Below are 16,038 nucleotides of genomic sequence, written 5' to 3'. Positions count from 1 at the left end.
AATATTTTTTTGTACCTCAGGCTAGGACATACCAGAAATAGTTATTAACATTTTAAAAATACAGATTAACATTTAGAACTTAACTCTTTAGTCAAGAGAAATCTGATCTGCAGGAAGAAAGTATGGTAAATTTCTCATAAGACAAAATCTCATCAGGTGATAATCACTTTTCTCTTCCTATTAGAGAAACAAAAACCTTCCGTGTTTTTTTCCCACATTAAATTCCACATTAAAAGTGATAAAATGTACTATTCAAATGCCATTTCAGAAAAATCCAGTTTAGCCTCAGTTAAACTGCATGGTAAGTAGGGCACCATGTCAAAATGAATGACTGATCAAGTTCTCACAGCTCTGGAAAAAAAATGCAGCAGAAAACCAGCACCGGGTGACATACACCGTAACATAAACCCCGAGCACTGGGTAGCCTCTCTCTATCCACAGAGCATTTCAGTTTCCTATTGGGTGGGACACACATACACCTATAAGCATGAAACTTGACCAAGAGGGGGGAAAAAAAGTTGCTTAACTAACTCATTAGGTCAAGATCCAGTTTTAATATAACCTAATTGGAAAGATGGTTTTACAACTCAAGATAAATTTTAGGAAGAAATAATAAAAAGTTTAAACAGAGATCAGTCTCCAAGGTGCAAAGACAAGTTATCTTGTGCTATCTTTGAAATGAGAGCAGATTGTATAATTGTCTTGTCTTGCTTAGTGACAGATTTTGCTATATTTAAATGTTATATATAAATTATAAACATATAAGTATAGTCATCCACCAAGAGAAATTTCTCAATATTAGAAAATAGTTTATCCTAGTATCATAATAAAGATTAAAATGTAAAAGTCTTAATTTCTAATCTTTGTTCCTTGAAAAGGCATTTTTACATGCCAGTTTTATTATTCATCAAATGGCAATATCAACACAACTATAACCATCAATATATAAAGATGGTCTTCTTATTAAAATTTTGCATTTTTAAAATCCTCTGGATGAGATAATGATGGTCTGTTTTTGCAATAGCCTCACGAGAAGTTTCATAAACTAACCACATTTTCTTCCTAAATCACTCCAAAATTGGGCCCTTCCTATCCTTTTATTAGATCATAGCTATAAAAAATATTTAAATTATACAAACGCCAACATTCCTAAAACAGATTATACCATCACTAAAGATCAGATACTATTAACAAAATAGCAAGGATGTACATAATTTTCTTCCCTTAATTCAAAAGTCAAAAGGAGAAACACTAATGGTACAGAGACCAAATAACCAGCTCTTTAAAAAAAAACACTAAACTCTGTGCATTATTGAAGAATTTATTTAATATGTAATAAAAGGATGTCTATTCTTTGGGCATAGGGAAATTATATTTCATAATTTTGTTTTAAATAAGAAACTGATTCAGACTATACCTACATCAATATTATATTCACATTCTTTAAAAAGTCACTAGCTATTCCTAACTGCCATTTAAGTAACTGGGATAATAACAAACTTAAAATGGTACAGCTTTCCTTTAAAAAAGCTTTTTGTATCACCTATTTAATATACAAAGCAAATTTCACAGAAAATCATTCTACTCTGGGCTAAAAGTATTCAGGCTTTTTGGGAAAAGTGGCATGAGAAACAGTATTTGTTTTTCTCATTTTACCTATTTAGTACCATGATTCCCACCCTGATTTTATGAAATTCTTAACATGAATGTCTTTAGCAGGTAGCACAACAATTTCAAAACAATTCCGAAACAATGTTAAATTTTATTCCATCTTTTTAATAACTATAAATACAATATAGGAGAGGGGAGAGCTAGGGGAGCAGAGAGAAGAATCTTGGGAAAATCCATGTGTGCCGGCATCAAAACGTCTACAACCCACTGACCTTGGCCATTCACTCAGGCGTCCAAGATGGCCTGGGGCCAGTGACTACTGAGGGTACCTTCTGCAAAAGCCACTTCTCTTTCCCTGCTCATGTTCAACTGGAGACAAACTTCTGCCTCCAATCCTCAGCTGCAAAAAGCTTCTCATTAAACCTGCTCAATTACCCACCTACTTAGAGTGCTTAAAGGTCATTAGGTCTCAAGAGCTCCTCTTTAAACAAAGGAGGAAGCTGAGGCTCCCCCAGGGGGACACTGGACACGCTAGTCCTGGGGCTCATCTCACCCCCCCCCCCACCCCGTGCAGCACATGCACCAGCTAACATGCAACCCAGACGTGAACACTGCTCAGGGCAACCTAAGCCAGTCCATCCGTGGTAAGAAAGCACTCTTCCTCAGTCTAAACTAGGCTAAAATAAAATAAAAAAAACATTCTGGGAAGATGAAAAGTGAACAGGTTAGAATCAATATGCATAAAATCACTTAGGGAGAGTTTAACACTGACTTATTAACCAACTCCTATAATAATAAATCTGAAACCCTGACAAATTATAAACCTACGGAATTTGTTACCCTGAGATATGATAGGCAGAAGCTACACACGTATTTTAAGAGAAATTCATAAGAAAAAGTTAAAGATAATTAGAACATACCTAATTTCCTGAAGATAACATATGGGAAGAACTGTTACTACCAAAAATAGAATTCAAGGTTGGAATAACTAGTCTGACACAAGATTCGCTTCCCAACTTCCCTCACCCTTCTGACTACTGTGAATAGCAAATGCTCTCATTTCAGCCGCATAGTTACTATTCTAATAAAGCATCCAAAGGGTTGGCTTGTTTTATCTTGAAGTATGTAGTACAGCAGACTTGAAAATTATCCTTAACAAACCCTGGACCGTGGATAAGAAGTTAGGAGAAAAACATGCAGTGTCCTACATACCCAGCACAAAGGCTGACACACAAGAGGCATGCAGTAAATGCATGTCAAATGTAGGGTTTATTAAAAACAGGTATGTTTATCTAGGACTTAAAGAGAATGAGATGAAATGATTCCTAATTCCAAAATTGGATACAACACTCTTCCTTAGGAAACATTTTGGTCTGTGGCTTTACAAATCTTCACAGCCCAAATCAACAATAAAACAAAATCCCAAAGGAAACCCAAACTACGACTTCAGCTATCCATTTCAACATCGTTCCTTTCACTAAAAGAGCTACTCAGACGTAAGATGAACATCTCTTAGCTTATCCATGTTGTCTGTTCTCTTAATGAGGCTAATAAAAAGTTAAAACAGCGGAGTAACAACATAGGAGTACCTCACACTTTTTACATGCTTCTACTCAGTTACATTTATCTTTTATTGACAAATATACTATTTTTTGTTTGTTTGTTCTGTTTTTTTTCTTTTTGGCCACGCCACGCAGCATATGGGATCTTAGTTCCCCGACCAGGGATCGAACCCGTGCCCCCTGCATTGGAAGCGTGGAGTCTTAACCACTGGACTGCCAGGGAAGCCCCTATTTTTTAAATCAATTTTTCTATTAATTTTCTGACCCCATAATAGTAAACATTATATATTTATATATATAAACATGTCCTTAATTTACCAACAACTTTGACAGCCAGAGATAGTTTTTAAGACGTACTAACTTTTAATGTTAATTTTAACATACATTGCTAGACTAAAAGTAATGTGTAATAAATATCGTTTTCAAATTTAAATATAAGAACTGATTTCCAACATATAGCTTCCAGATATTCAAAGCAGAATTCCAGATCAGTTTTGTCAAGCAAAAATTTTCTATTACTCAAACTGAGGTATAAAGTGTATAACGCAGTTTGTGTTCTAAGCAAGGGGAAAACTCACTAACTTCCTTCTTTTGTAAATGTCCTTTGCCACAAATTTGTGAGAAGCACATCTTCAATCCCAAAAAATTTTTCTTTAGTTCATATAGTGCCTTTTTCTGTACCTGAACCTCACCAACAAGGAAAAAACAATGAAAAAAAACGACATCAATTGTAAGAGTAGTAAAAATATCAAAGACAGAACTAAAAATGAGCACAACAGGTCAGCTAATTTAAGTAATGACCAAAAAAAGCCAATCAAATGTCATCTAGCTTGCCTAAACCTAGATTTAAGTTTTTCTCTTTATAATGTTCAAAATATCTTATCAGAAAATACATTTTGTAGATTTTATATTGTTCTCTTGTAATATTTGTTTTTCCTATGTCCTTGAAAAACAAATTTCACTAGGTGAAATTGTTTTAATGTTTCCAAATTAGTTCAAGAAAATGCCTGATTTTATTCAATTATTTTCCATAACATAACAACTTAGAAGTAAGACCTTGTTTAAAGGAAAATAGGCAAAGATATCAAACTGCAAAAAGGTCACTAAGAAAAAGGATATAGTATTACAGAAAGGGGGGAGGGTATAAAGTATTGGTCCCAGATGGGAGAACATCCCTGTCTGTATTAATTCCCGCTACCATATCTGAATCAAATATAAATTTTACTATATTTTCAAACTGATATATCAGAAACATCAGAAATGAGACTCTTTATTTCTTCCAGTTACCAGTCTCAAAACATCATTCATCTTGGGACAACTTCTCTTGCCAAGATCTCTAAGTGCTGCCGTCTCAATAACTTGGGTCTTCATCTCTGCTTTTCAGTCCCTTGGCTGCACCCTAGTCTTGGTCCTCACTAAAAAAAACAAAAACACAAAAACAAAACAAAACAAAAAACGCTTCTCTCTTCCTTTTTTCTTTCTGTTTGCAAATCAGAAATTATCCTAATGACGGCTAATGATAACATCAGCAGCTACTACTAAATGCCTACTATGTGACAGATATTGTGCAAGGTTTAGTTCTAGTTCTCACGATAATCCTCTATGACAGACATTACTAGCCCCATTTACCAGATGTTTCCACATGAAGCTCAGAGATGTTAAGTTCTCTGCCCAGGGTCATACAGGAATTAAGTAGAAAATCAGGATTTGAATCCAATTCTATTTAACTCTGAAGTCTGTCCACTGCTCTGTTTCTCCAACTAGAAAAGTAGCACATAGCTGGGGCAAAAGTAGCCAAAGCACCCTCAATCTCTCAAGCCCATGAGGGTGCCCTGAAATCCTCTTCATCACCACTTCCCTTATCATGTTTTAACAGTATCGTTTTCTCTTTTTATTGCAGATATTTAACATTTTATATTATTAATTAAATAGGCTTTTATTAACTAGTACAGATTTTTGACAACACTTACAAACTTATTTTTATGGGAAATGAGTCATGAGTTAAAAGCCACAATCTAAAAGCAAACTTTTAAAGTACAACCCACATGTAAGCCAAGAACATCCTTTTAGTATTATATTTGAGAGTAGGAGATGCATGTCAGTATCTCTATGATTTTAAATCTCCTTATGATTTAAAAAGGGTGCAATCTAGTAGTTCTCAAGTTCTAGTCTCTAAAAGCAACGTAATGGCGTAAGAGTAAACAAACCACTGCATTCAAGAGAAATCCAGCCTGCGTTGTTTTTGAAAATAAAGTTTTATTGGAACACAGTCACACCCATCCATTTACATACTGTCTATGGCAGCTTTCTCACTATAATGCAGAGCTGAGTAATTGGAATAGAGATCATCTGCCCTGTAACACCTAAAATATTTACTATCTGGCCCTTTACAGAAAAAATATGCCAACTAACTGCTTTATTAGTAAATATAAATCAAGTATTTTTATTTCATCAACTACTGTATCTGTTTGGCTATGGGAATTAACATGTTTTTATTCCAAAGAGTAGTAAAAAGATGACAAAAGCAGAACACAACAGAATAAAAACAGGTAAAAGGGATCAAAGTAAATGAAAAGTATGGGTAAAATGAAGGATGGGTAATAATATTAGCACATATACAAGAAGGTAACACCTACTTGTTCCATTTTGGCACAAATGTTGCTTTAACCCTCCTCACAGCTAAAGGTAAAGGGGACAGAATCAGTTTCACCTGCTCGTTATGCCCAAAAAATAAAGTCCTAGCAGTTACTCATGAAAAAAACTTCTAGGTTCTCATAAATGGGACACTGTGGGCATAATGAAAAACATCCTCCACAATATGCTTAGTTACAGCCAATATAATAGCAAGTTTCACACAGCTCTGCTATATGAAATGTTTGTTAAATAAATATTTAGTGCTCATGAAATAAAATAAAGCACCTATAAATCCAACCAAGAGCCAAAGAAAGGTAGGCTAACATGCCCTTCCCTTATCCAGTTGGATCTTGGCATAAAATTTAGGTTTAGGCAGTAACATGACAATTTACAAAGTAATTCACCATCTTCTGCAGGTGCCTGCGTGTTAAAACCAGGGACCTCTTCCCAAGAACATGAAGCAGATCCTATTAAAGGCACTTTGGTCTCCTTTATACTAGTAAAATCAAGTTGTGAAAGCTTATTTTTAGGACTTTCCATTCAGAGATAATGTACTAATATCAGCAAAGTTAATTGGACCATCAGTTGAACATGGAAATAGACACTGTAGGTGTATTCACAATTACCACTGAAATGATATTCTACCCAAACTAATACTGAAAGGTTTTACTGTGCTAAAATCATCAAATGAAGTTGGTAGACCAAAAGAGACCTGATCATCTACTTATACAAGTCTGGGGAACCTCAAAGCAAGCTTTGCCTGATGACTGTATGAAGTGACCAGGGCATAATGCAAACCATTCGAATCCCATTACACAGTAAATGAGTCAATAAACTTGGGATCTTTTTCTTTACTATTCCCTCCCTGTCCATGGTATATTTAGGGGCCAATACATATCTTTTAATGTTGCTGTTACAGTGCCTTTTAATACATCGTTATCAGGGGAAAAAAGTCTAAATTTTACCTTCTGTAGAAGCTGCATCAATCATTACTCTTTGCATGAGTACTGGTTCCAATCCAAAGTCGAAAACTATGGTTTGGCGAAAAGTTCCAAATATTTCTGTGTTAAATGCTATCCCGACTTTATACACGTAATGATCTAATCCATTTTGGGCCATCTTTCCTCCTATCCATTCTTGACAGTTTTCTGGGACTTCTTGTGATACCTGGGTAGTACTATCTCCGGCAGATATTGCAATGATACTAAAATGAGGACGATGAGCGTCATAAAGCAATGCTACACGATACAGCATTCTTGCAGGCTACAAGGAAGTTAAAATAATTTGTTGAGTACAAGGGGGTGAAAAATCCAGTTGTAATTGGGCTCTTCAATGAAAATATTTCCATAAGGGACTTTTACTTTCCCATGCTTCTAAGACACTACGTTAAAAATACAAGTTGTACTCGTAAGCCATTTAAGAAAAAAAAATCAGAAGGGTTAAAAAAAAATCAGTTGTTAAAATGATATATTTATGATGTCAATTATATCTCAATAAGGCTGACATTTTCAAAAATGATACATTTACACTACATTACTAGCCTCCCTGCTCTTTCTGTGATACATTAATCTTTCACTGTGGCAAAAGCTTTCACCCTGTATCACCATCACCTCCAACTTTCCATACCCTTGGCCTAAAAAAGTTTTATCTAGCCTCAAGGAGGAAGTCTTCATAGGAGAGCAGTGACCTCTGAAGACACTGGATTGGGTTCAAGGCCGAAGCTAAACGTTCCCAGATTTTTCATCCCAAGATGCAGATGGTACAGTGGAAGAAACATCACCAAAAAGTACACAAAATTTTTCCACTGCATATATTCACAGAAATATTTTACTTTGCTTCATTCTTAAACTTTGAACATTATAATTCAGGCTGGGAAGCACTGCAGAAAATGTCTCATATTAAAAACCCGTTATTACAGAATTTGTGGTTTCATTAAATCAAAATTAAAAACAAACTCATTGTTTGAATATCTTAGAACCACCAGATTAAACAATTCAATTTTTAAATAGTTAACTACAAGCCGTGAACCCCATCCTATGTTTTAAGTTTGGAAGACAACATGTCGAAGACCTCTTCACCAAATAAATAAATAAGCAAGTATCTAAACATCTACAAAGTTTTTATCTCAAAATCTAAGAAAAACCTGTACCCTTCATGATCAAAATACAGCAATATGCTTATCACAATATAGAACCTACATAAAAATGCACTTAGAATAAAACATTTTCAATGCTCTTTCAACACACAGATTTAAAGGTCCAAAAAACCTTTACGAAAATTGAAAGACACATATATTCTTCAACTATCACAAAATTCATACCTTACAAGTGAGAGCAAAGGTCCATGTCTGGTGAGATTTTTTGGTGTTGACAGTAACGGACAGATCAGGGTTATGCTCTACCTTTACTCCTTCTATACATTCACTAAGCTGAAAACAGAGAGCAGTTAATGTTATGTTTTATTCCTAAAAACACAAACACACACTTTTGGCATGGTAAATAAATGTCAACGGTAAAGATGCTGATGGAACTGTTTACAAAGCAAGGTATTTTATACATTAATTTTCAGTTATTTTTATAAGCACAAAATATAATAAAGCTAAAATAAGAGACATAAGAAAACTAACAACAACAACAACAACAAAAAATGGCAATAAAAACTCCCTGAATGAAGACAAATTAATATAATACCTGCAAGTCTCCAAACAAATGGCTTAGTTCTGCTCTTTATTTTAGCAAATGGGTCTACTTTTGCTACTAAAAACACTTTATCAAGAATCAAGTGTTTCACATAGAGGATAGGGAAATAAACCAAGATACAGCACGAAATAAAGTCAAGACTCAAACAAGGGCACTGTTTAAAACAAACAAACAAAAAAATGCAGTTTATTTTCCTCACCACTTTCTCAGGAGATAATGAATTCATCCACTTTTCTATCAAGGTTTCCATGTAACTGCCTGAGAGCTGTTTATTCTCATTTTGCTGTTTCAATTTTATCAACCGTGAAGCATATCTTTTCTGCCATTCTGCTAGTTCTTCCTGGGAATGTGCTGAAGTACACTGGGCACCATACCTACAGATTCCTTGCTCTAAAAATCTAAGTAGAATAGGAAAGACTGTTTTATCATATACTTTGTTGGACCATTTAAAAGATAAACTTCCAGCATTTGCCCTCCGACTCTCCAATAACAAAAACAAAACTTCATCTCCTGAAAGGCCATATTTATCACATGTCTTGCACCGAAGAGGAAGAAGAGGTTTAGAAAACATTTGTAACAGTTAATCAAAACAGCAACCCCCACCATGTTCACTGACCTCTTTCTCTGGAGTAAGGGGATGACAAAGCAGAACATATTCATAACCGCCCCCCACCCACAAACACTGGCATTGCAAAGGTAGCTTCCTTCATGGTATAACAACTCTGTTAGACAATTCCTCTTAGAGCAGAATTTTTCTAAAGCAACACTGACATCAAGTGGATTAGTTTGTCAAGCACAGGTATGCCCTACTTCCCAAAATGATACGACCTAAAGAAAATTTTCCACATACTAGAAATTTTGTTCTGGGAAAAAAAAAAAAAAAAAAAAAGTAATATGTCACTGAATTAACATTTCAAGGCTTCTACTTTTCACCTTCAAATGTAATGCTTTCACTCTTCCCTACATTACTATTGCCTATATTTCATTGAGAATATTGGACTATATTAATTTGCTTGAAGTTTTAAATAAATTAAGAATAAAAGTTTTATGTAAGAATCACAATTAATTCAATAGTCAGATTAAATTCTTCAATGGGTAAATTCATAAAATTCAACTGATAATTCAATGGTCAAAACAGATAAAAATGCAAGACTTTGATCAGTAACTTTTTTTTTTTAACTTTTAAATACTCTATAAAATAATAGATCCAGCCAGTTTTTAAACATTCAAAAGTTAATAAAAGATCTTCTGAGAGAAAAAATGAAAATCAAACTATAAATAGCAAATGGATAAAAGCAATGTTATGTTATAGATAATTTTTCAACTGGAAAAATATAAGAAATACAAAATGAACCACAGCACAGTGTAAATTATCAAGTGTTTCACCCTATTTGAAAAGACGAGTGTATTTAAAGCTTTTCTTGATGATACATAAAGTACTTGAACTTAAATTATGCTATTTATTAAGTTCTCTTATGCTTAAGACACATTTAAAATCATGCATTTGTTTCTCTTCAGTATGTCGTAATAAGCCAAATATTTCTTTGTCTTTCTATTGCTTTGCTTTAAATTATTTCCCTAAAAATTGAAGGTTTGATATTCTCATCTGGACTATAAATTTTCTCATACTTCCTTTGCACGGGATCGCGTTCTACCTCTCCTACAACATTGATGCCACCAGGATTTTAAAAATTTACTACCTAGTTTCTTTATTTCTACAATAAAATCAAACCTGACCTCTTGACTATTCAATCATCAAAGCTGCATATCAAACTTCCTTCATTATCAAAAGCAACCTAGAGTAATTAGAACTTATATCTAAAGAACCAATAGTTTCTAGTTCTTATAAAAAGAACCTTTCTTGATGTAACTTTAATAATTCTTTCTACCTTAACATATAATTATTAAATTTTGAAAGGTTAGCCCTTCAAATATAAATTACTCATAAATTCTATATAAGATTACGTGATAATAGATTTTCTTTTTTTTTTAGAAAAGTTATTAAAATAATTTAAGATTTCTTTATCTATTTTATGCTCCATTTCAGTTTAAATAAGGTAACTTCAACTTCAATCACCATAATTTAGGTAAATTTCACATAAACAAGAGACCAGCAATTAAATTGAGTCATATTAATCCAACTGGTATTACAGAAGTCTTAACAATCTCCATTTAGATCACTGTTGTTTATAATTAAAAGAAGGATCATCAATATGGTTTTGATTATTATTTAATGATAATGACCATTTTGGCTTCTGTTTCAAATTGAAAATAAACCATTTTACTCAATTGTTATGCTTCTTCCTTCACATATTCTTTAAATCTGAATTACTACTTTTCAAAAAGTGAAGGAAAATTAACTATCCTTTGAATAAAGACATGTCATTGGTTTAAAAAAAAAATTCACGTTACCTTTTACACAAAGTATATTCCTCGCTGCTTGTGATTCCCCTAGGTGGTGGGCGGAAATGCCAACCATTACAAGATCCTAGAGAGTAATCAGGATATAGTCTTATCATTTGAGGCTTGCTGATAATTCTGATATTTTAATGTGTAAGAAATACTATAAACCCTCCATACACATCATCTCAGATGATGTAAAAAGAACATGACATGCTTGCCTCTACCAAAAGAGTCATCTACCAGTCAAACGAATTATAAATCACTTAGCCATATGAAACTTAGAAATCACTGAAGAAGCAGTTACACGGCAGCTAAGACAAATCAATGACCCTTACTCTATCCCAGCGGCTGGCGGACACACTTCCAAGTGCAGTCTCCTGCCTGGCATCTAAAGGGGGGACGTGTTGGCATGCTTGTCATTTCTTAAGTATGAGCCGTGTCTCTATTAGGAACTATTTCAGGAATGAGAAAATTATGGTATCCTGGAAGGAAATTTTGTAAAACAAATTCCAGTACTGCATATGGAGTGAGAAGAAGTTCCACTTTACCATCCGTGTTCCTTAGGGTCTGTCTGACACATGGCACTGAATGAAGTAATCTTTTTTTAATAATTGAAATAAAGTTCAAAAAGGTGAATTCTGAGATAAGAGCTAAAAAATAACATTAGTTTCCTTCTGAATACAATGAGTTTTAATTAGTGCACTTGGATAAAAGGTTCCAAATAAGCCAAGGAAAATAAAGCGTCAGAGAGAAACGGCTGAGCTCCAGAGGCTGGGCAGCAGCAAGTTTCCCAGGACCCTGTAGCCATTTTCTACGTCCTCACCGCTCACTGCGCTCCGCCGCCCCCAAAGCACACTCTGCCCGGCTGAGCTTAAAGCTGCGTTTCGCCCCTTCCTATCTGCGTGACCGGGAAAATTACCGAACCTTAATGAACATCAGTTTTATCACCTATCAAAGAGATGAAGAAAGACTCTATGAAGTCAGTACTCGTTTCTGTGAAAGCCACTACATGGTAGACATCATTCAGCAAACGCTCAATGAATGCCCGTCTCTCTTCACCTTCCTCTGGCAGGAGAAGAGGAGATCACAGACTTTCACTGTGGCAGGAACAACGTAGCTTACAGGTCAGAACTTCCAAAAAGTAGTAACTGTACTAGCCTGTGATAGAGAGAAAGGAGAAAAGACCTCCCTCTGCAGATTGCTAAGAGCAAGGTTCAAGTTCAGAACTGTGCACATGGAGGAAAGAAGGCAAAATAGGTCACTTCCGGGGTTACCTCCCATCTCCGTACTCTATTACTCCATGACAGGGGCTAGTGAACAAACTGCTTCCATCCGCACTACTTCTTAAAATTAAATCTTTATATTCTCTCTTGTACCTCCACTAACATGTAATCTAACTCAGAAATTTCCTCCCAATAATCAATAAAGAAGCAATGCCCAAAATCACAGCTACCAGAAGTTATACAGTTTCGTACTTACCCTCTTCTAAGTCTTCCACATGATATCCAGAGAGGACGTTACCGGTTGCTGTCTGCAATTTTTCAAATGAAAGAAATTTTTATAATAAGAAATAACTAGTTGATGTTGAATTAAACTTGGACAGTTTTAACATTTTTTTAAAAAGCTTGAGATTGAATATTTAGAAATTTTTAATAAACATTAATATGCAAATGGTATCTTTTGCTCCTTGCTCTAGTTTCCATACGTAAATATGGAAAAGAAGTACTTCTGTGGCCCTCATTAAGGAAACTGATAGAGATTCCTTCCCTACATAAAAATTACCCGGGAGCAAGAGAAGTCTCGGTCCCCAGTCCTGAACCCTGTGGAGTAGCACCTTCCATCCGTGTACGTATTGCACTCTCCTCTGCTAACGCCTACAGTATGACCAGCCGGCGAGGGGCTTTTTCTCCTGCATCAAGTGCAGCACCACCACCACTTGAGGACCTGGGAGCCTGTCCTGGCCGAGTCCCCCTCGCTGCTCTAGGACGAGACCTTCTCCCACAGTGGAGCCCACGGCTGGGGACCCGCTCGCCCTGACTTCCCCTCTAATGCACGTAAGTCCTCCACGTGCCCCTTGGGCTATAACTTTACTCTAAGCTCCACACCCCCAATTGCAACTGAGTGCCAGCTAGAGAACAGGTAAGTGCCAGCTTAACTATTCTATAGCATTTTACGTGCTGGGCCACTGTCAGCCATGCACAGATCCACTGTCCACAGCCTGCAACTGCCTTCCTGCATCCCTGCGCCTCAGAGGATCCGGCGCGTAATGAATGCTCAGTAAATCTGGGTGGACGGGTGGATGGGTGCATGGATGGATGACCACCCAGGCACTTCAAACACAGTACGTGTAAGTGAAGTTCATCAACTTTAACCCCAAATCTCATCTTCCTTCAGCGCTCCTTATCTCAGGTTAATGGATTCACCTTCCCCCAAAAGAGCCAGGCTGAAACCCTGAAAGCCATCTCAGACTCTGTCCTGCTCCGAGTATTCTCCAAATCTTTGCCCAACCAGGTCTAGAATGCCTCTCACGTCTGTCTCATACTCAACACCCCCTGCCACTATCCTAGGTAAGAGCATCATTACTACTGGTCTCATCTACCCCTGAACCAACTGACTGCCAACTTATTGTACCAAGTCACTCCTGGCTCTTTACTTAGCTGCCTCTATCCTTTAACGTCAGTTCTGACACTAGACTCCCTGGTTTCCCTGCAGGGTGTTTATCTCTCCTTTCCCTGCTTGTACTTCCATTACAGAACCTACTGACCACAGGCTGCCCTGTGGCTACATTAGCTATGCACATCTTGGGCTGGCCCTTCAGATTGTTTTTCATGGATTTCTCAGCTTTCCAAAACCCAAAGAACCTTGAACAGCACACGCACTCAGTAAATGTCGAACTGAATGAGAAGGAGGAAATGGTATCCCAAGATGAAATTTGGAATGCCTTGTACCATAGAAAGAATGGCATAAATGCTAATTGGGTATAACTGAAACAATAATATCACCATAATTTACATGTCACTGATTAAATTGGACCCTTTTTAGGTTGGGCTGGAACTAAATCACTATAATACTGTTTCAACAGGAAAATGCCTTCTGATTCTCAAACTACTTACTAACAAGTTTTTAAAGACAACCCATTCTTTTTGCAAAATGAGGACTGAATATAAGAATACATAAGCTAACAAATAAATCAGGAGTAATTATTAACATTATAAGGACTCTATGCGCACCAAAAAGGTATATTAAAAGATCCTTTAAAATTCTATAAGCAAGATCTAAGCAGCATAGTCCCACACTAGCCCTTAAAATATGATTCTAACTACAGAGAATTTATAAATATAAGAGCTAAAAATTCACTACAAGTATGAATTGAAAGTATCTCCTCTAAAAAAATTTATCAAAATAAATTTACCAAATATGCAAGAAAAAATGGGAAGACAATGTTTTGGTGATGAAATAAAGCTGAAAGCATGTATAACTGTCAGAAGGGAAACACGCGTGGCGCCCTTCGTGAGTCAGCGTCTACAACAGCCCGCGAGCGGGCGGAGCGCGCCTGTGGTGACACTGCAGCCCTCAGCCTGGCGGGCTCTGGGGAGCAGCACATCCACATCAGAAGAGCTGGTGAAAACGAGCAGCTCGAGCCTGGGCTGAATGTTCGGCCACTGTGGCTTTTAGTTTCCAGGTACTGTGTTTAGTTTTGTTTTTTTAACACCCTTTTTATATGCTCAGACCCTAAGACAGAAAGGCAACATCAATTAGTTTGTGATCTTCAGTCTCTACTGAGACCTTCAGGGAAGGCAGCCGAAGTTCACACTGCTAGAATTCCTGTAAAGTTACAACCAAATCTATTGATTGGATATTTGAAGTTTTCCTAAAGAATATGTGTTGTTTTTCTTTTCATTAGTCAGCCTTTAGTTCCATGTCTTTATTCTCATCCACTAGCATTACAGGTCAAACGTCAGCTCAGCCCAATCTTTAAATAACACATTGTTGCTATTTTTAAATACGTCAGGTGCAATAATAAGTAAGGGTAGCATTGTTTGTTAGCTTTTTCTAGATGGATTTTTTAATAGTACCAGTGCACTAACCAAAAATACTACTACTCTGGTTACACAGAAAAGAAATTATAAACAAAATTTAAGTCACTTATTCCAAAAGTACAGTCACAAAATGAGAGTCAAGTGATATTTGTGACCTTATACATAACAGGATTATAAATATTAAAAATAAAATTTTATATATATTTGTGTATGATTATCAGATGTAAAGCTGCTAGTTCAACTAAGGTAATAAAAGAGGAGAACAAGGCCAAAAATCATCTTATTTTATGTTCTCATTTTAAGAGTCTAAAACACTTATAATTGTCATATTTTACTTCTTAGAAATTAAAAGACTACGTATATACCAGAAGGGAAATGGCTTCGAGGTTAATTAGAGCTTATTGATTCTCAGTTAATTCATAATAAGATAACATAAGACTAAGAAAATAACATTTTTTAAAAGGCTATTTAATTGTAGCAAAACAAACAGTATCTTTATGCAGCTTATATAATTCACCATGACTGTCTTCTTTGCTCACTTATTTGTTGGTGTGAACTGCGATGTATGATTAGATTTGAAGTGGGAAAGTAACCTACAGGAGGTCAAGGTTTACACCCGGGGGCTCTTCTCATCCTCCTGGCCCGACAGGAGCACCCTTACCGCACTCTCCACGAGACCAGCACCTTCTCATTCTCAACTCAGCTTAAGTGTCTCGTCCCCTCACCACCATTCCAGTTATTTTTCCATCACAGAAAGCTTATTCTTTTCCCATCACAGAAAGCTTCTTCTTTTCCCTCATACCACTTACCTCAACGTAAGTAAGAATTATACCTATACTTGTTTAATTGATGTATGTATTTATTGTCTATCTCCTCCCCAAGACTCTAACCTCCCAGACGACAAGGACCATGAGTGTCTTGTTCAGTGCTGTATCCTCAGCACCAAGCGTAATACCTAGCACATAGTAGATGCCATTTTTTAAATAAATAAGCCAATCAATCGATCACTTTACATGGGCTTCCATTTATGATAAAAACTGACAAAAATGGCTGTTTTTAAAATGAGACATCTAAATAAAAATACTCTTA

General features: G+C 36.0%; 1 protein-coding gene across 12 annotated transcripts in view; it reads right to left on the bottom strand.

The window, feature by feature from the left end:
* The window catches only part of HELZ (helicase with zinc finger), a 164,638-nt gene that overhangs the window by 109,000 nt on the left and 39,600 nt on the right, over nt 1-16,038 (bottom strand). For 10 of the 12 annotated variants that reach the window (XM_082370949.1, XM_082370948.1, XM_082370952.1 and 7 more), the window contains 5 exons: nt 12,389-12,440; nt 10,919-10,994; nt 8,706-8,904; nt 8,128-8,235; nt 6,773-7,070 (listed from right to left, as the gene is read on the bottom strand). In XM_082370949.1, the coding sequence (XP_082227075.1) occupies nt 6,773-7,070; nt 8,128-8,235; nt 8,706-8,904; nt 10,919-10,994; nt 12,389-12,440 (733 nt within the window). Of the gene's footprint in view, nt 1-6,772; nt 7,071-8,127; nt 8,236-8,705; nt 8,924-10,918; nt 10,995-12,388; nt 12,441-16,038 lie in introns of all 12 variants that reach the window. The other 2 variants (XM_082370945.1, XM_082370947.1) reach the window with 2 other exon arrangements.

Source organism: Balaenoptera borealis, assembly GCF_965194805.1.
Source record: "Balaenoptera borealis genome assembly, chromosome: 20".
In the NCBI taxonomy this organism is placed as follows: Eukaryota; Metazoa; Chordata; class Mammalia; order Artiodactyla; family Balaenopteridae; genus Balaenoptera; species Balaenoptera borealis.
This window is presented reverse-complemented; position numbering and strand designations above follow the sequence as displayed.